General features: G+C 33.1%; 1 protein-coding gene across 2 annotated transcripts in view; it reads right to left on the bottom strand.

The window, feature by feature from the left end:
• Positions 1–14,480: 14,480 nt before the first annotated feature.
• Positions 14,481–22,912, bottom strand: part of LOC129806463 (uncharacterized) — a 103,176-nt gene continuing 94,744 nt past the window's right edge. Inside the window, exons 5-8 of one of the 2 annotated variants that reach the window (XM_055855081.1) lie at positions 22,444–22,657; positions 21,241–21,652; positions 20,816–20,940; positions 14,481–15,291 (exon numbers count right to left, since the gene is read on the bottom strand). In XM_055855081.1, coding sequence (XP_055711056.1) covers positions 15,173–15,291; positions 20,816–20,940; positions 21,241–21,652; positions 22,444–22,657 — 870 coding nt within the window. In that variant the 3' untranslated portion in view covers positions 14,481–15,172. The remainder of the gene's footprint in view (positions 15,292–20,815; positions 20,941–21,240; positions 21,653–22,443; positions 22,658–22,912) is intronic. The other variant, XM_055855090.1, reaches the window with a different exon arrangement.

Genomic DNA, 22,912 nt, shown 5'->3' with positions numbered 1-22,912 from the left:
ATTGCTAAAGGAAATTCAGTGCAGATACACGAAGAAGAGAAATTACATGTTGATTGTGAAAAATTCAACCATTTTTCATGTCAATGGGTCACAAATGCAAGAAAGACTGTAGAATAAATACTCAGCTTTTCACCAAACATATGAATGTACAAGAAAGAGCACTAATGATCTGAAAAACGGTAGTTTCGTTCATTTTTGTGAAATATTTCTATGAACTCAGAACTAGATCACAGCCAATATGAGACTTGGGAATTTTGAGGAAGTGATATTGATGTAATATGCTCTCGCTTGTTACACTAAACACTTTGAAGAAGAATGTTATTATTTAGCAGTTCAATATAGAAAAGATTTCTATCGTTTTCGTCCTGGAAGTTGGTTACAACACTAAGACGGCGATGGCCACAAGGCGAGGTTGATACAGTGAGCGAAATTCAAATAGGGACGTACTTATAAGTGTGTGTTGTGGGTGGTCTGTAAGTCGAATCGACCTAATATTTTTTTGTATAATATAGGCCTATCCAACAGGGCTTTTTATGGTAGTGACCCACGCGAAATTTCGTTCGTGCGTGCACACCAGCCAAATATCAAATTTTTAGGTGATTTTTGATCGAAATTCAAATAGGGACGATCCCGATTTTTTAAATAAAAGTGAAACAAATCAGATCAATGAGAATTATTTTAATATTGTGGACTTGATCTCTTATTCTTTATGCCAGAAATAAGGTCTTTTAGCTACACTTAAGACCAATTCATGAAGAATTTCTTACCTAATTAGCATTACTGAGAGCATCAGGTCCTCCACTGTCACTACTGTATGATACTGCTTAACTCTTGCATTAATTTATATTGCAATGATGCCTCATAGATTTTCATTGAGATTTAGGAAGGCAGAAATTACTGAATAAACCAAAATTTGCAGTTTTTTACCTGGAACCACTTCATTAAAAGACTTTCTTCATGAATTTCTCTCATAATTCTGCTGGAAAATGGCATTACCACTAGTTTAGACTTCTGAAAATGGTACCAGTGCATCTTCAATTGGTATTCAACACTTTTGAGATATCATTCTATTGGTCACCCGACAGATTCATGTCTTTTTCTAAAGTGAAAAAGCCGCCCAAGTCATCACAGTTGCACAACCGAAGTTTTTGCTCTGTATGTTATATCAATAATATTTAAAACAATTTCACTCATTCAGTTTAAACTTCTTTTGATCGGAGAAAAGTAAGTTTATTCCAATTTTTATCCATTGAGATATATTTTTCTGTAAATGGTAAACGAGCTTTTATATGACGTTTTAGTCATTTTATGTAAATACACGTATCCGTTGAATCACCACTAAAATTATATCTGAAAAGTGTTGAATATTATTTGAAGATGCACCGGTGGCATTTTCCGAAGTTTAAACTAGTGGTAATATCAAATTCCAGCAGAATAATGCGGGAATTCACGAAGAAAGTCTTGTAATGAAATGGTTTCAGGAGAAAAAACTACACATTTTGTATTAGTCAGATGATTTACCTAGCCCAAATCATATTGAAAATCTGTAAGGCATCATTGCAAGATAATTTAACGCAGAAGTTAAGTAGTATCCGGCCGTGGGGAACGTAGATGAACTCAAGAACGCTATCAGTAGCGCATGGCGTTAATTAAGCAAGAAACTCTTCATGAATTGGTCTTAAGTGTAGCTAAAAGACCTTATTTCTGGCATAAAGAATAAGAGATCAAGTCCGCAATATTAAAATAATTCTCTTAATCTGATTTGTTTCACTTTTATTTAAAAAATCGGCATCGTCCCTATTTGAATTTCGATCAAAAATCATCTAAAAATTTGATATTTGGCTGGTGTTCACGCACGAACGCAATTGCGCGTGGGTCACTACCATAAAAAGTCTTGTTGGATAGGCCTATATTATACAAAAAAATATTAGGTCGATCCGACTTACAGACCACCCACATCACACACTTAAAAGTCCGTCCCTATTTGAATTTCACTCACTGTATATGTATAATTACATTAATGGTAAAGAACATGATACGATACATGCAATCATATTGATTGAAAATAAAACTCAGTTTTTGGATCGCAGCGAATTTTCTGAAATATCCAATATATTGCATTCTTTTTTACCTATTTTATTGTGTAATACTTACATTCATTCAAGTTTTACGTACTTTTTGAAATCCTAGAGTAGGTGAGTTTATTGTTCGAAATTTACCAAAAGAGCAATACATAGGGGAAAGTGGGACATATTTGAATTGGGGCAGCTTTGAATTTGGGTTTTTCTCATATTTTTAAATGGAATTGAGCCTTATCATGATGTAATTTTGTTTCGTATTTAGTTTTTTCAGTAAAATTATATAATAATAAATTCCAGTTTCATTTAAAAATAGGGCCCAATTTACAAGGTTCCCAAATTCAAATGTGCTCCACTTTCCCTTACATATAATTCCTCAATTTTGACATAGTTTTGGAAACCTGAAATTTCTAATTTTTTGACATCACGCTGTTTGTATATTCTTATATACGTCTGACTGTCAGAGGTCAATCGGTTAGAGACAGCAATAGATAGCAGAGATACTAGAGATAACAGAGATTAGAAGATATAAATCACGGATAGATCTTAATGCTTTTCTCTCCTTTATGTTTCTGTTTTCCATTTTGTCAGGGAACATAACGACACCTTGGACAGATGCAATCACAACAGCAAATTGGAATTTCCAAAAGTTCCACATAATATACAACTGGCAAAACTCAGAAATACTAATAAGAGAACAGCCAGTCGCATGACTCCTCGTTAATGCAAAATGTGAAAGAAATTGAAAAATCATCAAACAGAGAGGTAATGGAGATTTCCTATATCTGTGATGAACTATAATGTCTATAAGCTGATGACTCATTTTCATGTCAATGTTAAAAGTGAAGGTTTTAATGTCCATTGTAAGAAGATTCCCGCTCATTATCCCTCCTTTTTAATAAATTCACGCATTCATGTATTATGTCTGTAAGAGCCATTGTTAATTAAAAAATAGTAAAAATCAATTCTATTGTAAAAATCCGTATTCTTAAAATGTTTTGTAGTCCTCAGAAAGGATATCTCCGAAACATCATCGTTATAGTAAAATGATGAAGAAAAAGCATTAATTAAAATTTATTTTTGATGAATATCAGGGCTATTTTTTTAACATTGTTCAGTTTAAAAACTTATTATTTACTTAACAATTTTTCGCAATAAATATCCATTCAGACGCTTCAATATTTTACACTGGATAGGACTCGACCTCACAACTACTATAGTAGAGTCAGAGATCAAGCCGCCCAAGAGCCGAAAGCTTTAGCATGACCATTAACATAACCGTAATTTTTCAAAACTATGTTTTTAGGTTGACACTGCTTAAAAAAGCTTTGTTTTTTTTTTTTAATTTATGGATATGTTTTTAGAGATTACGTATGCGGACATTTTAAACATATACAATACTACCATTGAATCATTTCTAAAAACGGTTTCTCAAGGTCAAGGTTAAGAAAAGTTCTATACATGGTATTTCGTAAACGAATAGGATCATGCTTGGCTTGATAGGGAAAGCATTAGAATTTCTGATAGGTCTAAGCTGGTGTGACATGATATCTTATTTTCGATACTATCAACTGTCTATTCTGAAAATTTTAAACTATAGCACGACTTCCTGTAATTAATTTATAATAGATATTTATCAATAGCCACATTCTTTTAAGAATATTACAATGAATGTCACAACAATGCTTAAGAAGTCGACATTCACTTAATCTAACAGATATAGATTTATCGATACTATCCGGGCGGTTAAGGGAATCACTCGTCGAGATCGAGTGAGGAATGTAGCCGTTCGTGAGGAACTAAGAGTCGGTTAGCTGCTTCTTCGGGTCGAGAGATCACAACTTCGATGGTATCGACATGTTCAACGCATAAATGAAGAAAGATTCTCCAGAAAAATTATGCAAGTCATTGTGAGGAGACCTCGACCTGAGGGCAGACCTAGGACAAGGTGGCTGAATAAAATTCAGGATCTTGTGTGGGAGCGCCTCAGGATCGAACCCGAACATCTACCTGAAGTGGTGGAGGATCGACAAGCATGGGCTACTAATTTGGATGTCATGGGCCCGCGACCTCAATAGGGATAAGCGGTTGAAAATGAATGAATGAATGAATCGATTCGTTAGTGTCGAAAAGTTATCATTCCACCCCTGGTTTTAAACGGTTACGAATCGGTTACGAGCATATAAGTAATTTTTGTCCGAAGATCCATTTTGTTACAGACGAGCTATTTTGGGTAAACTTTAGAGTTATTGAACCAATTTAATCGGTTCAAACAATTATGAACCGGTAAATGGTAGAGGGAAGTGGGTCACCTTTGAATTGTATCAGCTTTGATATTGGGCTTTTGAAATCACAAACCAATTGTTAAGCCAAGTTGCATTACGATAGGGCTCAATTTCAATTAAAAACTGGAGAAAAAGCCCAATTACAAAGCTGCCCCAATTCAATGTTGCCCCAATTTAATATTTCTGTGTTAAAACAGTTTACTGTCTCGAAATTCAGATCGAATGTGCATGTCTTGGGAGAAGTTTTACGAATGAAAGACCATGTTTCAATAGACTTTTCTCCATTTCATCACTAAAGAGTACATTCACTTGAATGATTTTGTGTATTTCACAAATATTTGATTAGAATCATCCCAGGTTGAATGCTTGATGTTTGTTCTTATGTGAATGCACCAGAAACATGAGGACCGATATTTTTCTGCAAATTTAACATCACATACAGTTTACGTTTACATTTTCCATCAAAATTCACCTTTCACCTCGATGCGCAGCAAATCTTACATATATGTAGCTTGAAACTGAATACTCATGAAGATTTAACAAAAGAAATTCTTTTTTACACTGTATGTAAAATTTAATAGTTTTGACTTTAGTAGATTTGTATAGTATTTTTAAAGTTATCCGCTACTAACATGTTTTATGATAAGATGGAATGACATGGGAGAAACTCCAACGTTTCAGATTGAAGGAATCTTCTGGGCAATATCATTTTATCAAAACATCAAGACAGTTGAATGACAAAAACTTGGGTGTGCTGTCATCATTCACATCGAATGAGGGAATAAAAGAACGGTGATATTTTGCAATTCGCTTACCGAAAGATATTTGGCAATAAAAGAAGACATACACTCTTGGGAGAAAATGACAAAACGTATAAAGTATCTATCCAGCATCATCCTAATTTGCATACAATATCCCCAAGATATAAATGATAGGGTATGGCAAGTCGGATGATAGGACACAACCAAAGTCAAACTATAAAAGTGAAATTGTCGGAAAATGTGCGGTTCTCTTATATGTTTATGGTCAGAGACAGGATGAAAAAAACCCAATGACATTTTATCGATTCAGATCAGGTGTTCCTTTTGTGTCACCCATTTTTCACCCATACTGCAAAATTCTTCATTGTTTTATTAATGTAAGGTGATACGGAACTTGGTCTCAATATACTAGAGCATTTTTTGCTCAAGGATGCTGATCAGCCAAGACTTGCACAAAAACACGAGAAAGGCTAAAAAATGTGCATGAAAACGAAGTTGAAAGCATCGCAATGTGGGTGTAGCTAGGGTGTACTCCTTTGTGCAATCTCTTATCGCTAAAGTGAAACATCCTTTAGTAGTTGGATGGATAACATAAACTGATTGAAAAGGTCTAGTTCAAACAAAAGCCAGCGGGATATTATGTTAAGTTACAAATGAGATATAGTTGGGGTGTTATTGAATAATAGCAGTTTACTAATTAGACCGTAAAGCCATAAAATGCAAACTTCGGCCTATAAACATCCAAAACATATCAGAAAATTAAAAAAATGCACATGTATTTTTGTTAAACTGCAAAAATCATGGTCAAATTTGATTTTTTTTAAGGTTCTTAAAATATCCAACCCGGCTATATCGATCCCAATCTATATTAGATTGGTAAAATACTCTTAATTAATTAATCTTTTTCAATATTATTAATTTATAACGTGGAGATTAATTTGTTGAGTGTTAATTAGTAATTTAGCTCTGAAATTAAGTCTAAATCTCCAAAAATGAAGTGGCGGAGGACCGACAGGCGTGGGCTGTTAACCTTGGTGTCATGGGCCCGCGACCCCAATAGGGATAAGCGGTTGAAAATGAATGAATGAATGAATCTCCAAAAATATAGAAGCTTTTCGTGGAACGTTTGCAGAGAATCCTAATCATTCAATACATTAGGAATCTTAAACCCCAATTTGCAAATGTAAAAAGATTTTATTTATATCGAACGCAAACTGATAAAACGGGTGGTTAATACACAAGCTTCATTAGTTTATTTTACTGCTCGAACTCTACCGAGAGAGCAATTATATAATCACTGGGTTTTGAGTTCCGTGATATGTAATATTTCAATTCCCTACTACAAGGGGCTATATTTTGGCCGAATTATGGATATTTTAAGTTTCAAAGTTTTTGACGTTACTCTTCTTGTTCCACCTTCTGATCGGTCCAACTGTTGTCCGATTAAGTGGTCAAATAGTTATTCCCAGTTAGTTAACACATTCCCCCATAAATCGACACTGGGACCATTAACATGCCACTCATTTTCCCCGAGACCTCCCCATCCCTTCCAAAATCATATTGTTTTGGAATTTCTCAATTTATTTATTTTTTTTTAATTTATGGATATGTTTAAGGGCAGAATCACATTGACAGTAAAATGCTCGCCGTGGCCTGACCGTATTTCGTTAATTTACGCATTTTTATTGCAATTCTTATGCAAAAATTTCCATTATCGTATTACCTTATCTCATACTCTGTAGCACTAGATGAAAATATTATAAGAAAATTGAAGAAATAAAACGAAAATTCGATAAACGGCGAGCAAAAAAACTGTAAGACAAATAATTCGTACAGTTTTTTTTGTTCACCGTTTATCGTATTTTCGTTTTATTTCTACAATTTTCTTATATTATTTTCACCTAGTGCTATCGAGTATGAGGTAAGGTAATACGGTAATCGAGAATTTGCGTAAGAATTGGAATGAAAATGCAGAAATTAACGAAATACGGTGAGCACTTTACTGTCAATGTGATTCTGCCCTAAAGCTTGTCCAGGAAACGTATCGTCCATATGGGGAATTTTCATTCCTAATTCCTATTGTATCATTCCTAAAAATATGATTCTCGAGGTCGTTGACAAAGCTCAGAGAACGTATTTCTCAACCATATGGGGTCAAATTTCGGTTTGTTTTATAGCTCTTGAAATTTCTAACAGTCCGTCTTAACTGGTTCCTTTCGAATATGACCCTTAACTGAACAGATATGATTCGATAACTTTTTTAATATTTATCAGTAGTTAATTGTTAATACGGACGATCTGTCGAATGGTTTGTAAATTGTATAAAATTGATTATGATCCTTTAGAGGGTGGCGGCATTACTTATGGCCTTTGTGTTTAGCGTTCTAGCAAAAAACACTATAATGTCAGAAAATGATTTCGAAAAACCCCAAAATTAAAAACATTTAATGTCATGATACTACATCACATTTTGCGATTAGGCCACAAGTAATGTCACCACCCTACTTAAAAAAAATTAAACCTTGCAGTATACTGTCTAAGTCACGAGTTCAAGCATATTGCAAAGTCGAGACATTTTATTATCACTTTTTTTAATAGTTAGTTCCATTCATTATGAATTTCTAGATTTCGAGTTTTGTGGTTAATTTATGCAAATAAGAATTGAGCATGCATTAGTATTATCTCCAGAGAGTATGCAATAACACTGCAAGTGCTTGTGCCAATTCTCATGAGAACTATATCAATAGATATAAATTGAGCCTTCTATCCCAATCTGGAAAACTATATAGCATATCCGCGGAGACTTTCAATAAATCAGCCACAAAATCCAATTTCTCACGATGTCTGCATCGAATTGATGTCTTCGTTTCCATTTGAATCCAAAAAGTACACTCGACATTTTATCAATGAGAGTCCAACAGAGAGTCTGATATAACTTTTACCATAATATCCATGTTCCAACATATTACTTTTTCTCATTCAATTCCAAATAAACGTGCAAGTTGATGTTGTTACTTGCTCAAGTTGACTTAGACAGGCACTGGGTAGCATGAAGAGACATATGTCGGAATCTAATAAAGAAATTCTTACACCTCCCTTTTTCTCTCTTAGGGGACTTGTCTTGGGGTATTTCAATCATGCGGGAGAGATACCTTCATGATCCTCGAGATTTAGAAGGCTTAACGAGTTTACCGAGATGATTTTATCAGAATTATAGAGTTCCTCTGTGGCAAAATGGGTCTGAAACTTTGGATTGTCCTTCGTGTCATGGTGTTGGATGTTTTGCGCCACTTTCAAAATGTACAATTGATCGCAAAATTGCGATATTCCCACAAATTCACGTCTAAACCAACCCGCTTGATATTATTACAAGTTACAATCAAGAGTAATTTGATGGTAAAACTGTTGTCGAATTCATGTCCTGAATTGAGTCACTTGTGAATATGGAGCACAAGAAGTTGAATATCCTAAATTTGTAGAAAGCGTTAATATCTAAATTGAATTTCACTCCTAAAAGTTATCCATATCCAACTTTTATTCCCAGAGGTAAGAACGAAACTTGTCTGCCACTTGCCTCTTGCGATCTAAATAATCCCGCAAGATTCAAGTACTGCCACACCCTAAAGAATTTCGGACTTTGCCAACAATCTCCTGAGTATATTTTGAAGTTTTGTGCTGAAGGGAAAAGAAAGTTTTCGGCAACAAGCGTCTGTTTCACTTGAAAATTCATAAACAAAATTTATGGAATTTGCCTTCGTCACCGTCAATACGTAAATAAAGTACACCTTCTTTGTGATTTTCCCTAAAAACATTCATATAATATATCCCAAAGCACCTGGGCAAACATATTTAGAAAAGCCAAACCCTGGGGAAAACTTTTAGAATTATTTGATGAAATTCAAATATGTTAAAGTAAAAGGTTTTAATTGCCAATCATTTTAGTACACGTGGATATATCATGAAATTCCACTTCTCCCATATTGAATTTACAAACTTTGCTGGTTAATTCCAATAGTTAGCGAAATCAACTTCAATCACAAACATTATCGTTCATCAAATATTGTATATCAAATTTAATTTATTCACATTTCGATGTTGGCAAACAAGGTTAATTTCAGATTTTCATCTGCAGCCAGTAATTTAGATTCAGTGCACGAACACCTTCCCAGCCCATTCTCTTTTTTTTTGTAACCCCATCGCGCAAAAATATATTAAACCCCCAAACAACTTCCTGTTGCAGTTCTGCATCAAAATGCAAATGTTCTTTATTACAACATAACGCGTTTCATAAAATTCACTGTAATTATCCGTCGTGGCCTCTAAGTACTTCTGAACTCTAATAAAATTCTGAGCATTTTCGGGTGGTCCGAAATACTGTTCTAAGAGACGAAGCCTTATGTCCTCATTCAATATTCTGTGACTGTGTTAAAATTAACTCAATATGACGGTCTTTTTGTTAATTGCGCAACACTGACTGTAGCAATTATAATATGTGACATATAGAAGTAAAAGTGGTAGCAAAGTCTCTCAGCTTAGCGAAATGCTGGAATTCAAGACCTAGATATTAACTAGTATGTAAAAAACGCCTTTTTCGACTTGTCACAGTTCTGGAGCTTAAACGGTGACAGATATCAACTTCCTGTCTTTAATGACCCCTCGATCGCTTTTTTATTTTTTTTTTAATCATTTCTGCCTCTTTTAAAGAAACTAATTTAGGATATGTATTAAAAGTATGAACGAATGACCGGAAAATACGCCACTTAAAATTATTGAAGGTCAAAGTTCGGCCAGTCTTCATGGATCATTTTTAAACCAATTTACAATCCTTTTGCGTAGGCTCCAATCGGAAAATTATAAGGTTAATACTCATAATTGATTTATATTTCTCGACTTTATTCTTATTTCCGAGTTAGAAGTCAAACGGTAAACATCCAGTCTTCGGTAGCCCTTATATCGATATAATCTCGGATGGACTTTTTCCTGTCTCATCCACCCCTTCTGCCAGCCCGAAACCATTTTTTCGGATCTTTTCTGAATTAATTCACGCTCTTTTAATTATTTACGGACATGTTTGCAGTCAGCTCAGGACAAAATTTTAACCTTAGTCATATACGGTTAGAAAATTCAAACACTGCTCACAATCGTTTATTTTTTTTTGGTTAATTTTGAGAACTTATAAATACTTTTCTTTTATATTTTTTAATCAAATTTTAAATGTACCGAGACGAACATTTGGTCTATATATCAACGATCATAATTCACTCCTTTTACCGATTTTATATTGTAACATTTGTATATCACCTAAAGAAAAAAAACAAAAGAAACGAAAAATAAATTTTTGTTTCTTATTAACTGACTTTAAAATGAACCGCCTTTAAAATCCACACTTTTAAACTTGACAATTCACTTTAATAAAATTCTAGTCTAGAGCATTTTCGTACTCGTATGTTAACGAAATAAACGAAATTTCCGCTTTTATTAATAATTATTTTTAGAATAGGAAAGGCTAAAACTAGGAATAGTTGACAAAATACAAATGATACCATTTACTCATATTAGAGAGACTATGTATCCGATTAAGGAGTCATTAGTTTGCAATCTAATTAGAATATAGTTCATAAATGATTACAAATTAATTAATTACAGTATATAGTCCAACACATCCAGAGCACTAGGAATTCGAACAATGTAGTGGCCCACAATCCCAAAAACCTTTATTGATTAGATCCCTTTTCCCATATTTGTGCATGATTGTGTCAAATTTTCGACATAAATCCACGTGAAGCTGTCCAGAGATAACAGACGGTGTATCCCCAAAGGTCATAAATTCTCTACGTGACCACTTCGTCAGTATCGTGTAACAAATGTTACCACAGTGTATAATCACATTCCAAGACATTAAATTATCGAGCAATTACGAAAATTAATTTCAAATAGTGCCACAGAGAATGATGTAAAATTTTGGGCAATATGAGCACATTAGTGCGAAAGTTGTGAGTATAAAGTGCCACGTTTCTTTGGGTAAACATGACATGGAAGTGACGTTTGACCTGGTTTTCGGAGCAGAGGCAAAGGTTTTTCTTATTCAAATTTTCATTATATCAGCACTAGTCAAGTTTTTCGTAAGTTGCAGCGGCATGAAAATGAGTTGTTTTCTTTTGCTTTTGTAGCGCTAAGAAGTTTGCTATATGAAAGCTGACTGAGAAGATATCTTAGCCATTTCTGACACAACTGTTGACGTACTTAACGAGTGAAGCATTAAATAGTTAGAAAAGGGTGAAGCAGTTCACACATGCATAGCTTCAAATAAATTTTAAATAAATATTTTACAAAGGAATAAATTAATAAGTCAAAATGATCAGTGAAAATTAAATTACAAAAGAATTAAAAGTTTTAAACCAAAACGAAGATGGTTCACAGCTCTCCAATTTTCATTTTTCTAAAAGTATTTTACTATTTTTAACATTCACTTTTTATGTTTTTCTGTTTTATTTATATACTTACAAAATTTCGTTTTTGCTCACTATTTTTACCAAAATACAGTGGAAAAAATAACTTTATAAAATTTTTCTTTTTGCAAATGAGTCGCTTGTTATACATAGATTTTATGTGTTTAAAAAGAAATCATTTTATTTCACATCAAATACAATTGTTTTCCCAAAGTTTAGCATTTTTCATCGGTCATAAGTTTCTTGACACATTTGTAAGACTTACTCAAAATAGTCAAATACGTACACTGAGAAAAAAGAGGCTGCGATTAACTTTTTTTCGTCATAACTTTAACACTGTGAAATGTTAATGGAAAAATACATTAACATTTTTAATGTTAATTTAACACCTTTTAAGGGTAAAATTAACATGAAAGAAGGGTAACTTTAACCCATAATACACCTAAAAAGGGTAATATTTACACCGTTTTCGGATCAATACTGCAGGGTTAAATTAACATTTCCGGAATGTTATTTTGACTTTTTCGGATTTCTCTCAGTGTACAAATAACTCCTTTTAACCCCGTTATGTTTTTATTTTATGTCATTTTAAAGACAAATGATGGGATTGCACATTTCTACACTGAGAAAAAACAGGGATGCGATTAACTTTTTTTCCTCATAATTTTAACACTTTTTACGTGTAAAAATATATAAACATTTTTTAATGTTAATTTTGCACCTTTTTAAGAGTAAAATTAACATGAAAAAGGATAACTTTAACCCCTAATACACCTAAAAAGCATAATATTTACACCGATTTCTGATCAACACTGCAGGGTAAAATAAACATTTCCGGAATGTTATTTTAACTTTTTCGAATTTCTCTGACTGAGTGTAAAAGTTTCAAATGGTCGATTTATATATATAAAAGTGATGATAAATAATTACCTTTTTTATTACTTTTTAATTTAGGTAAAAATGGCAAGTTAGAAGAAGTTAAAAAAAATGGATAATCGTCCAAAGATACTGCTAGAAGGAATCTGCATGTTAATGTTCCCAGAGTCAACTTATGAGGTATTCCCCGATGGTCCTAAGTCTCTAACTCTAACTGTTTGACCTTTGACGACAGCCAGATGGATCAGACGGACAGACAGCGTGACATCACAATATTCAAAACTTACCTTGGAGGATAAGGACTCAAAATATATATACAACTCCAAATCGAAAAGAGACTAGTTCGAATACTTAATGATATTATAGAGCGTAGAGCGCACGGTATATTCGACAATGGTAAACCCCGTTGGTGGGCGAACCCCTAATGCTAACCCTTCTTTTAGAAGATACGCTTAAGATCAATTTAGCCGCACAGCTCAAAATAGCCCCACACCCTTAGCTCTGTAAACGGGTGGAAAAATACAAATATTGCACTGATATCCCTTTGAGTATAAATTCAAGCAAAGAAAGCAAACAAAAATCTATAGAAAATACTTATTAAGATTTTATCTCCTCGGGCATAAAGGAAACTTATGAAATGTAGTAAATGGTTGATTTGTCTAGTCACATACTTACCTGTATGAGTAATTGAAACGTGTTTGTTTTGCTAGAAAAATTAATTTATACCTTTCATTTAAGTTCGGTGCACGTAAACAACTCAATTAACAAAAATAATGATGTAGAAATCATTTTCATAATGTGGATAAAAAATCTGTTCTCGTCTGTTCGTTTGTCTGTTCCTATTAGTCATAATAAAAAAAATCGTTTTTTAAATTTGATTTGTGAATTTGAATCAGTGCATATTATAAATAATTGCTATTCCATTTGTCTTCAGTTTATGTCTTTCTTTTCTACCAGAAAACCAAGAAAATTCACTTGAAAAGAATTTCTTGGCAATAATAATGCAAATGGAAAAGATTTTCTTAAATATGCTGCTTCATATTTTAAGCAATGCAAGCAAAAATGTTCAATATGGCATGGGATTAATCCACGTAATGCATTTTTCTTTGTGCCGTAATACACATTCATTTCTTAAGGAATTTCCATTTTAATAATCACTTTAGTTCTGTTGGGAAATTAAGCAAATCTTGTGTATCTGCATTCTTGACCAAAGTATACTATTTTTTAGTTTTTTTTTTAATTTTCTGTAATCCTCTAAAGTTAAAAAAAATACAGGAAAATATATGTACAATATACACTAAATATTTCTTGTGAGAATTCAAAAACTGTTTTTGCGCTTCTGTATAAAGCCAATGAAAATTCTATTAGAAAAACTAAATTGCAAAACAACTTTCTAAAATAAATATTTTGCTTTGCTGAACCGTTATTTAATGCTTTAAAATTAGATAATCAGTAGTATATGCAAATTTTGTTTAAAATCATAGTTATTATTCTATATGTTTATATTCATCATTAATATTCGTAGTCTCTCATCATTGGCGATGCCTTTTTCCTCTGCATTGCACCATTATTATTTTGTGTGCGAAATTATTATAATTTCAGCAGAAAATTTGAGAGCTGTGTAGATGAATTCACAAAATGCATTAGAGATAACTATGGGACAGCATAAAAATTAATTACGATAAAATGTTTGTTCCATCAATATTCCCTCTTTCCGTTCTACTGACACAAATTGCTAAAATAATTTCCTGGTGACTTATATAGGCTCCCATATATGATTTACCTTTTCATGCTATTTTGATTCTTCGCCAATACTATCAATATATGACAAGCTTTTAATTGAATTTCCGACACATTAAAATGTTTTTGAATTATTATGACATTTTGTTGCTACTTACCTATATATTGTCATAACTGCTTAAGAAAACTTTTTTCATGAAAATTTCTTTTGCCACTGAAATAGAATATTAAAAAAAAAATAATAAACTATTTTAAATTTAAATTTTCAATATGAATAAAAATCTTTTGATGTTTTTTTTTCTGTAGTATTATTTATTTCTTCTGCTCTTGAAATATAATTTATACATACTCTTTAATGTTAACATTATCAAAGAATCTCATACATTTAATATGTTTTTTAATAATCATCAATTTTACATATATGGATTACTGACTGTATTTCACTTTATGTCATATTAAATCAGTGTTATCTTTATATTCGACTGTTTTCTCATTTAGAATTATATATCAATCATTTAGAGTCATCCATTTATCAATATTTTTCCATGTCTTGTCAATTATTTTCCTTTTTTTTGTTGTTTTTATACACACAAATATTCATTATGTACAGATGGATAAAATGTGTGTTAATCACACAGTGTTCATTAATATTCCGCACAAACTCATCCTTCAATGCTAAATGTCTTTCAAATATAATTAAATTTTTTTCTCATATTTGAATGGGTGATTGAAATTTTTGGCATAAGTCGACATCTTCGTGCTGCTAGTCACTAATCATCAGATAGGAGTTTTTGCCAATTAAAATATTCAAATAACAGTCTCTGGTCAACTTGTTTATTTAATTAATCCATTTCCAATCGATACCCTATGTCAGTATCACGTTGATTGTAAACTCCATCCTGGTGGATTAAAATTGCGCCAGTCAACACTTCGGTGGCGACAGTCGTTTATCCCTTAAATTCACCGATTAAGTCAAATTATTATTAGCAGGATATGTGGAGAAGAGGAAAAATGAAGATGAGAAGAAGTAACGACAAAATGGATCTTCTAATGGTGGCCGAATTGTGTTGAACAGCAGCGGGCATTTCGCCTGGAAGAAGAGCTATTTGTCAAGTGAACGATTATTCAAACATCTGAGTGAGAATACAAGAACATGTTCTTAAAACTTCAAGAGGTTTGCCACAAAGCTTTTCCATTGCACTATTATGATTTATGTCCTAATAATCTGTCACTTATGATCCAGGGTTTTACGTGAAACTTCCGTAATCAAATTAATTTGTCACAGACTTTCCGGCCTTTCAATTTGACTCTACCAAGACAATGAAGGCATTTCAGTTCTTAAGCTAGTGTAGAATTCTCAAAAAAATTTAATAACATATACGCACTGTAAAGTATAGTGTTACGTAAATTTTCTAAAAGAAACTGGTTTTGTTGGAAGTCACTTTTAAGCAAAATCAATTCTTTCACAGATTTAATTTATTGTAGGGGAAAGCCTGCATGTTTGCCACACAGTTGATTATTCTTTGGTTATTTAAATATATATGACAAAACCATTAATCAAGTTATTTTAATAAAGTCTATATTAGTGATTATACTAAAAGTGCTATACAAGATTTCAATATAATTTCCTGAGTTTTTGAAAAAATGCCTTAAAGTCAAAACATAAAAACCACTTAGTATCAAAACGTGTAAATCCAAAACTTAGGCCTGATCTGACGAGGTCGCATTTCATCTCGAACCACAAAAGCCGAGATTGTAAAGAATCTAAAAGCTAAAAGTATCTCAAACATGGCGGTCCTCCCCTATTGGGAATAATTACGAGGGTTATAATGGGAATATAGTCCCCTCAATCCTGACATATAGTGTGCTTAACTTAAATATTTAATATCAAATTTAAATCTTTCTAATTCTGAGTTGAAGTATGATGACACATTAAACCTAGTATTAGAAGTCTAAAATTGCAAAGCATTCTGTGGGAAAGACAACATTTCAAAGTAGGAAGCTTGATATTCTGACAACTCTAAATATGACATAATAAAGTAAAATAATCTGAAACTAGCAATTTCTATACTTTGGGCTGTCATAAACACAACCGCTAATTGTTATGATTGACGGCTTGATACGATTTCAAAATGTTGTAGATTTGCGAAAAGTTTAAACTGCATGAATTCATAACATACATGCTGAGCTTTTGAAATAATTTCATAATTTTTGTTTAGATTAATAAAAAAAAATCGAAGACCTTTTAAATGAAATTTCATATGCCAAAATCGGTTAGGAAAAATTTTGTCTAGAACACTTTCCTCTCTTCAAAATCAACCTGTTCTAGGGTAAATGTGCCAAATTTCGGCTAGCTTTATATTTCGGTCACTTTGAGTATAATTTCGACCAAGCAATTAAATGAATTAGAATTATGGATTTAATCTTCGAATAATCAATTAATTTACTTTCCTTTTAAATATTTACTCATTTTAGGATGTATTAACACAAAAGTCGTTAAATTTTACTTACAATTTAAATTTAAATTGTGTTGTAAAAACTCAGTGTGAAAAGAGTCTTACAAAAAAAAGTGACAAGTTGCTTGTGTTTCTAGCAGTCTTGTATTTGTGGTGAAATGCAGAGGATTTTCCTTCGATGTTTTCCATGAAAATTGATTAGTTTTTATTAAAGATTCTTTCTGTTTATGTTAATAGTGAATCAATCTTTTAATTTAGGGTAAAATTTCCCAGCTGGATCCTGTATCTCGAGTAAAAAAGTAGATACTTTGTGAGCGTCTTTCCGGTGAGGCAATTTTGCCTATTCCGGCAACTGCTTCTGCTTTCTTAAATTTCTTATTCATTTTATTTATTTTTTCAATTTTTGAGTTCTACATTGCCCAGAGAAAAAAAAACATCGTCTCTATGAAAAAGATGATGTGGAAAAGGCTTTGGAAGAGTTCAGGAAGGGCAAACTGCTACGGGGATCTGCGCGTAAATTTGAGGAGATACCAAGGTGAACTCTTCGGGTCTTCAGGACAAATTACACGGAAGATCTCAGGGCTTGTGGGTCATATAAACATATTAAACTAAATATTAAACTCGTTCCGCATAACGTTGTGAAATTTTCTATCCGTTGCTTCACAAAAGGTGGTTACAAATAAGATGGCCGGTATTACACTCAAAGTGGCCGAAATACTACCCAAAGCAATGTCTATATTTTTATTTATTTTCTAATATTTTAGGAACTGATTTAAAGAAAACAAAAATAATAAACTAGTTTTCAAGGTTCCATATAACTCTCCCGAAAAGGAAGTAACAAAAAATTTCAATATGTATTAAAAATATAGCATTTCAAACTTGGGACTTTGGTGCTTATTTGCAACTATCCCGAAATTTGGTACACTTACCCTAAGTACATTTGCTTTGTAACTAACGTTACAAAGTTGTTACTAACGACTATACATCGATCCGCCTTTTGCAACGAATGCAAATGTAAAGAAAGTATAATTAGAACACTTTCATTTTGAAAAAACTAATTGGTTTTTAGATTTGAAGAAAAAATATTATACAAGCATTTCGTGTTTCCAAAGATAAATTATATTTTGTCAGACAGTCAGTGTCTTTGGAAAGTGCGAGACAATTAATTAAAAATTAAGTTTGGTCTGAAGCAGAAATGAAACTTTTAATAGCAACTTTTGTCATAGAGCATTTATATTAAAATGACCGAAATTAAAATAATCCATTCGTTTTTACAAAATAGAAAACAAATCACCTTTGAAGATTTCCCACTTTTCAGTCCCTTTTTCTTGCAATGGGTATTTAAGAACTTGCGGAACTTCAGGAAAACATGTTTTATGACACTTCCTTAAATTTCAAGAAATTTCCCAGCAACAAATGTAATTTTTATCTAGACAAGTTTTTGTAGCCCATTATTCATTTTAAATTATTTATTACTTTTAAAAAACCTTGTGGAATATGAGAATTCTTGCGAACATAATTTATTTCCTAAGGGAAGAGAGGGAACTTTGAAGTAGGATATCTTTAAAATACAGCGTTTCTCTTATTTTTAAACGGAACTGGACTTTCCATGATATGATTTAGCTCGACAAATCAATCGTGAAGCTAAATTTTATCACAATATGCCTTAATTCTAAATTAAGAAATTAGAAAAAAAGTTCTCGATTTCAAAAGTGCCTCAATTCAAAGTTGCCCCACTTCCCCTAATCCAAGCATAAAATACAAAATTTCATCAAAATCAAATATTGCAAAATATAAAGCGATTTATATAAAATATAAAGAGATATAGACTCCCACCGTTTCATTTCATATAATAACATTTGTGAAATTTTATGAGTCACATCAAAAAATAAAGAAAAATAAATAAATCACAGAAAAATCAAGTCAAGAGATAAGAAATTATGAAAAAAAATATCTTTAACATCTTCAATGTGAAAGGGTAGTAATTTTTCTGAGTGAATTTCTCTTCAAGAAAGTGCTAATATGAAAACGTCACTTTTATCACTCAAGCGAACAGATAGATTTATTTAACTTGGCATTCGTAATCTATGCTGAAGGAATGTTAGAACAATCTTCCCCAAGGCCTCCAATATACCCTCCTACGCAAAATTATGTCTGACAGATTCTTTTACAAATTCTACGAAGTTGAATATTTGTCGTAGAACTTTGACAAAGTAATGAAAAATTTTTTGGTATTAATACTGAAATCAAAATAGAGCATAGCAAAATATTTCTGGACACTAAAAGAATCATAAGAAAAAAAAAACAAATTTTGACCCATATAGATCAGTAATGAAATCTAATTTTGCTCAGTAGAAAAATCTATTTCATTACAAAAAAAACTGGTCTAATTTATATACAATTAGCATTTAATTCACTTCCTCTTTTCCAAAATTTGCATGATGATTCTACTACTCTTAATGCCTAAAATTGAATACTGATTGGTACTGATTGAATTTAATTTTTGACTAACCAAATTTGTCTTTTTATTGCTTGGTGAAAATCCTTGTGATTCTCTGTTTGCTTTATAAACATCTTTTGTGCTACTTTTTTTTGTATATAGTAATTCCGGGAGAGATGGACTAGTGAGAGTGAAGAACCACTTCTCTTCCTATTCACGCCCGACAATACAAGCCCATCAACTTCCTATTGAAAACCCCAAAGTTAAACTTATTTATCTTTTAATGCGAGGAAATATAAATAAAATTTCTAGTTATCTCTTTTAAAATCGAAAATTTTTACTTTGTATACTTCTACAATAGGTACAATAGGAGACTGTAAGGTTGCGGTAGAAGGAGGCGTTAAATATTTCCACCTACGTACAAATGTACGACTCCAAGAATGTCAAAGTGTTTGATTCTTTACTAGTTACAGATACTAGTTTACTCTTAAAAGCAGTCTTAGGTTCACACTTAATACAAATAACTTGAATGTTTAACTTTAAGGTTAAATTTTAAGTAATCTGTTCTAATTTGAAACTTTGAGATTTCCTCACTGCTTTGGGCAAAACAAAAACCACGAGGAAATATTCTTGAATCGAGATCGTAAATTAGGCTTGTACTTCTTCGAAGTTTAATTTTTCTCTACGTTTATCTGAAATAGCAGTGATAACATTGAAAACTTCAAATTGGAAAAGATGCCAAACGGTGGTAGCCAAAAATCCGGAAAGTCAAAATCGTGAAAGCATTCGGGCTGAAAACAAAAGGAGGATAATTCGTAGACTAATTTCCAAAAAGAAAAAGGAAGTTTCATTTTGCCTTCAGTAAGCATGGATATAATCATGGGAATAGCTATGACACATTAGGCAATTCAGTCGTGATAACTTTTCGATACTATCCATTTTCCATTTACCGGTTCATGATTGTTTGAACTGATTAAACTGTTTCAATATCTCTAAAGTTTACCCGAAATAGCTCAGCTGTAACACAATGGATCTTCGGACAAAAATTACTTATATGCTCGTAATCGATTCATAACCGTTTAAAACCAGGGGTGGAATGATAACTTTTCGACACTATCGAATCGATAGTATCGATAAATCTATATCTGTTAGATTAAGTGAATGACGACTTTTTACGCATTGCTGAATCATTTATTATTATCATATTCTTAAAAGAATGTGACTGTCGACATCTCAGTCGACATATCTGTCGACATATCTATATCAGCTACAAAAAGTGCAAGTATCGACAAATTTAAGGGCGATTGGGTCACCGGTGAACCAAAAATTAAATTTTTCCTAAGGCCATCTAAAGTTATGTTTCGCTCTAAAAAGGCGGAAAGAATGATTTTTTGTGACCCCCAATTTTAAACCTTCTTGTCCTTAAAGGGTTAAATTTTTCAAAATCACCAGTTGATACCATCGAAAATAAGTTATCACGTCACCCCAGGAATTTGCTTTCGAGATTTTTACCGAGATAAATGTTCAAATATCAAATCAGTGAAATCTGTATTCATTTCGCGTTAAAAGCAGATATGTGTAGAGTGATCCATCTCTCCTGGAATGACTATATAGAGTAGAAATAATACCAAATGGAACACGATAAGTACTGATTTTAAAGCACAAACCCCCTGGATTAGAAAATTAAGCTTAATGACAGACCCCTGTCGGGTACCCATCACTTTACTTACCATTTAGTACTTGTACGTGAACAACAGCAGCAGATGAGTTGAGGATTGAACAGGAGTACTCGCCACTGTGACTCCGATCGGCAGCTGTGATTGATAATCGGCTGCTGCGCCATTCAGCCGTAGCACTGAAATGGGTAACGTCATGTGAGAACATTCATCTGACTCCACTTAATGCCAGCCATTTAGGAAAGTTTACTCAGTGTATCCCGGACCCTCCACAATCGCGCTAGATTGAGTCAAGTGGGTGAAATATAAAGTGGCCCCAGAAGCCCTGGGGGTGTTTAGCATAAAATTTGAATTTCAGAACTGGAAGGCGAGAAAGGCACTCTTATGCTAATGGAGGGGAATCAATTAGCTGGCAGAAGTCAAAGAACGGCTGGCTAAGAGATATTGGGTTAGATATTATACAGCAAGTGTTACTATACCTCAAATTAAGTTGAACATCCTTGGGAATTGGTCCTCCGTCCTTATGCCACGTGAGCTTCTGATGGAAGAACTCGAGCTGTCGCGTGTCGTGTCCGCCCAATGCGTGCCCCCGCAAATTGGACAATTGCGGGATGTGCGGGAATGTGACTGTGGTGGATGCACCACCAGCCGAATGGCTATGCGGTATCTTTGGTATCGCATGTGGTGTTACGGTGAAATTCACCAACTTAGGAATGAATGGAAACTGACGCTGGGGCGAGTAATGTGGCGGATTAGGCGCGGGCATCACAGTTGGCAGCACAGACAGAAATGACACAGCCACTTGGCACGTTAAATCGATGGCACTCCCCATTTTGTAGTAACGGTCGTGAACTTCATGGCCGTGCTCATCGACGACCCGAATGGCAGGAGCTACAAAACATTCTCTTGTGTTTTCTCGAATTCACAGGGATATTCAAGAAATTTGATACTGATTTCACAAATTCAAACAGTGAAGAAGAACAGATTCCCAAAGTACCGTAGATGCGGGTGATTTACATTTTGCTCTCTGCTGTGCGTAAGCTTTTTTTTTACTTCTATCGGATAGTCTTCAATGAACGGATATGGTAGATCATATCGGTGAAGACCATCCTTAAATGCTAAAATTTTAGAAATAATTAAAAGCTTACAAGCAGCACCCCCTTTAGCTTCTATCTAAATCTAAAGCACACTAATTAATTGGTAAGATTGACTTCTTAAAACTATGACAAAGCGTCCTAGGTTTGCGGACTACTTAAACATACAGAAACTTCCAAAAAATTTCATAAATTTTGTGTTGATTATTTAAAAAAAATATCAAGACCTTTTGGATGATATCACACATACCCCAATCGGTTGGGAAAAACCGGAAAAACGCTCTGGAGAACGATTCAACTATTAATTCCGATTGAAATTATAAAAATTATTGGTGGAGCATTTAATGTTCCCAAAGAAAATTCGTACTGTTACCTTGTCTTATAAAATCAGTCTCTTTGCATGAAATAATTAATCTTAAAATTTATTCTTCTGAACTTCTGAGGTTTAATTAATCGAATTTATGGGTACTAAAATTTTGTATGAAACTTTCCTAACTTTGTAAAATTTTCAGAATTATCATCAGAAAATGCAGTATCACATTTCATGAATAACCCTTTGTTTGGACTTTTAAGGTTTTCTTCTCTTACCAAGAACCGTGACATTAGTGGCAAACACTCGTGGTGGATGGGTGGAAACTTGACACATGTAGAGACCGGCATCCTCACGCTGGATGGGATTTATGTGGAGGCGCCAGTTGTTGGGATACTGAAACTTAACAGCAATCCTTGGATCTCCGCTATACGTAACATTTCCCACTGTCAGCAGTGAGACCTTGTCTGTGGTTTTTCGAACCCACATCACCTACAAACAGGTATAACTTTATTTAATCGCACATATGCTTTCAGATATATAGAGGTAACCAGTAAACGCTTTAATCATAACATATTTATTTGGTGAATTTATGCTTAAGCACCTTATTCATAAGAGGATTCAATACTGAGGTCGTGCCCCCAAATTTCAAACGCAATCATCCATTTCAAATTGAAATGCTCAATTTTACACCATTCCCAATCCAATCATACCTTATAAAACCGACGATAAGCTCAGATAAGCTTG

Source organism: Phlebotomus papatasi, chromosome 1 (assembly GCF_024763615.1).
Source record: "Phlebotomus papatasi isolate M1 chromosome 1, Ppap_2.1, whole genome shotgun sequence".
NCBI classification, from domain to species: Eukaryota; Metazoa; Arthropoda; class Insecta; order Diptera; family Psychodidae; genus Phlebotomus; species Phlebotomus papatasi.
This window is presented reverse-complemented; position numbering and strand designations above follow the sequence as displayed.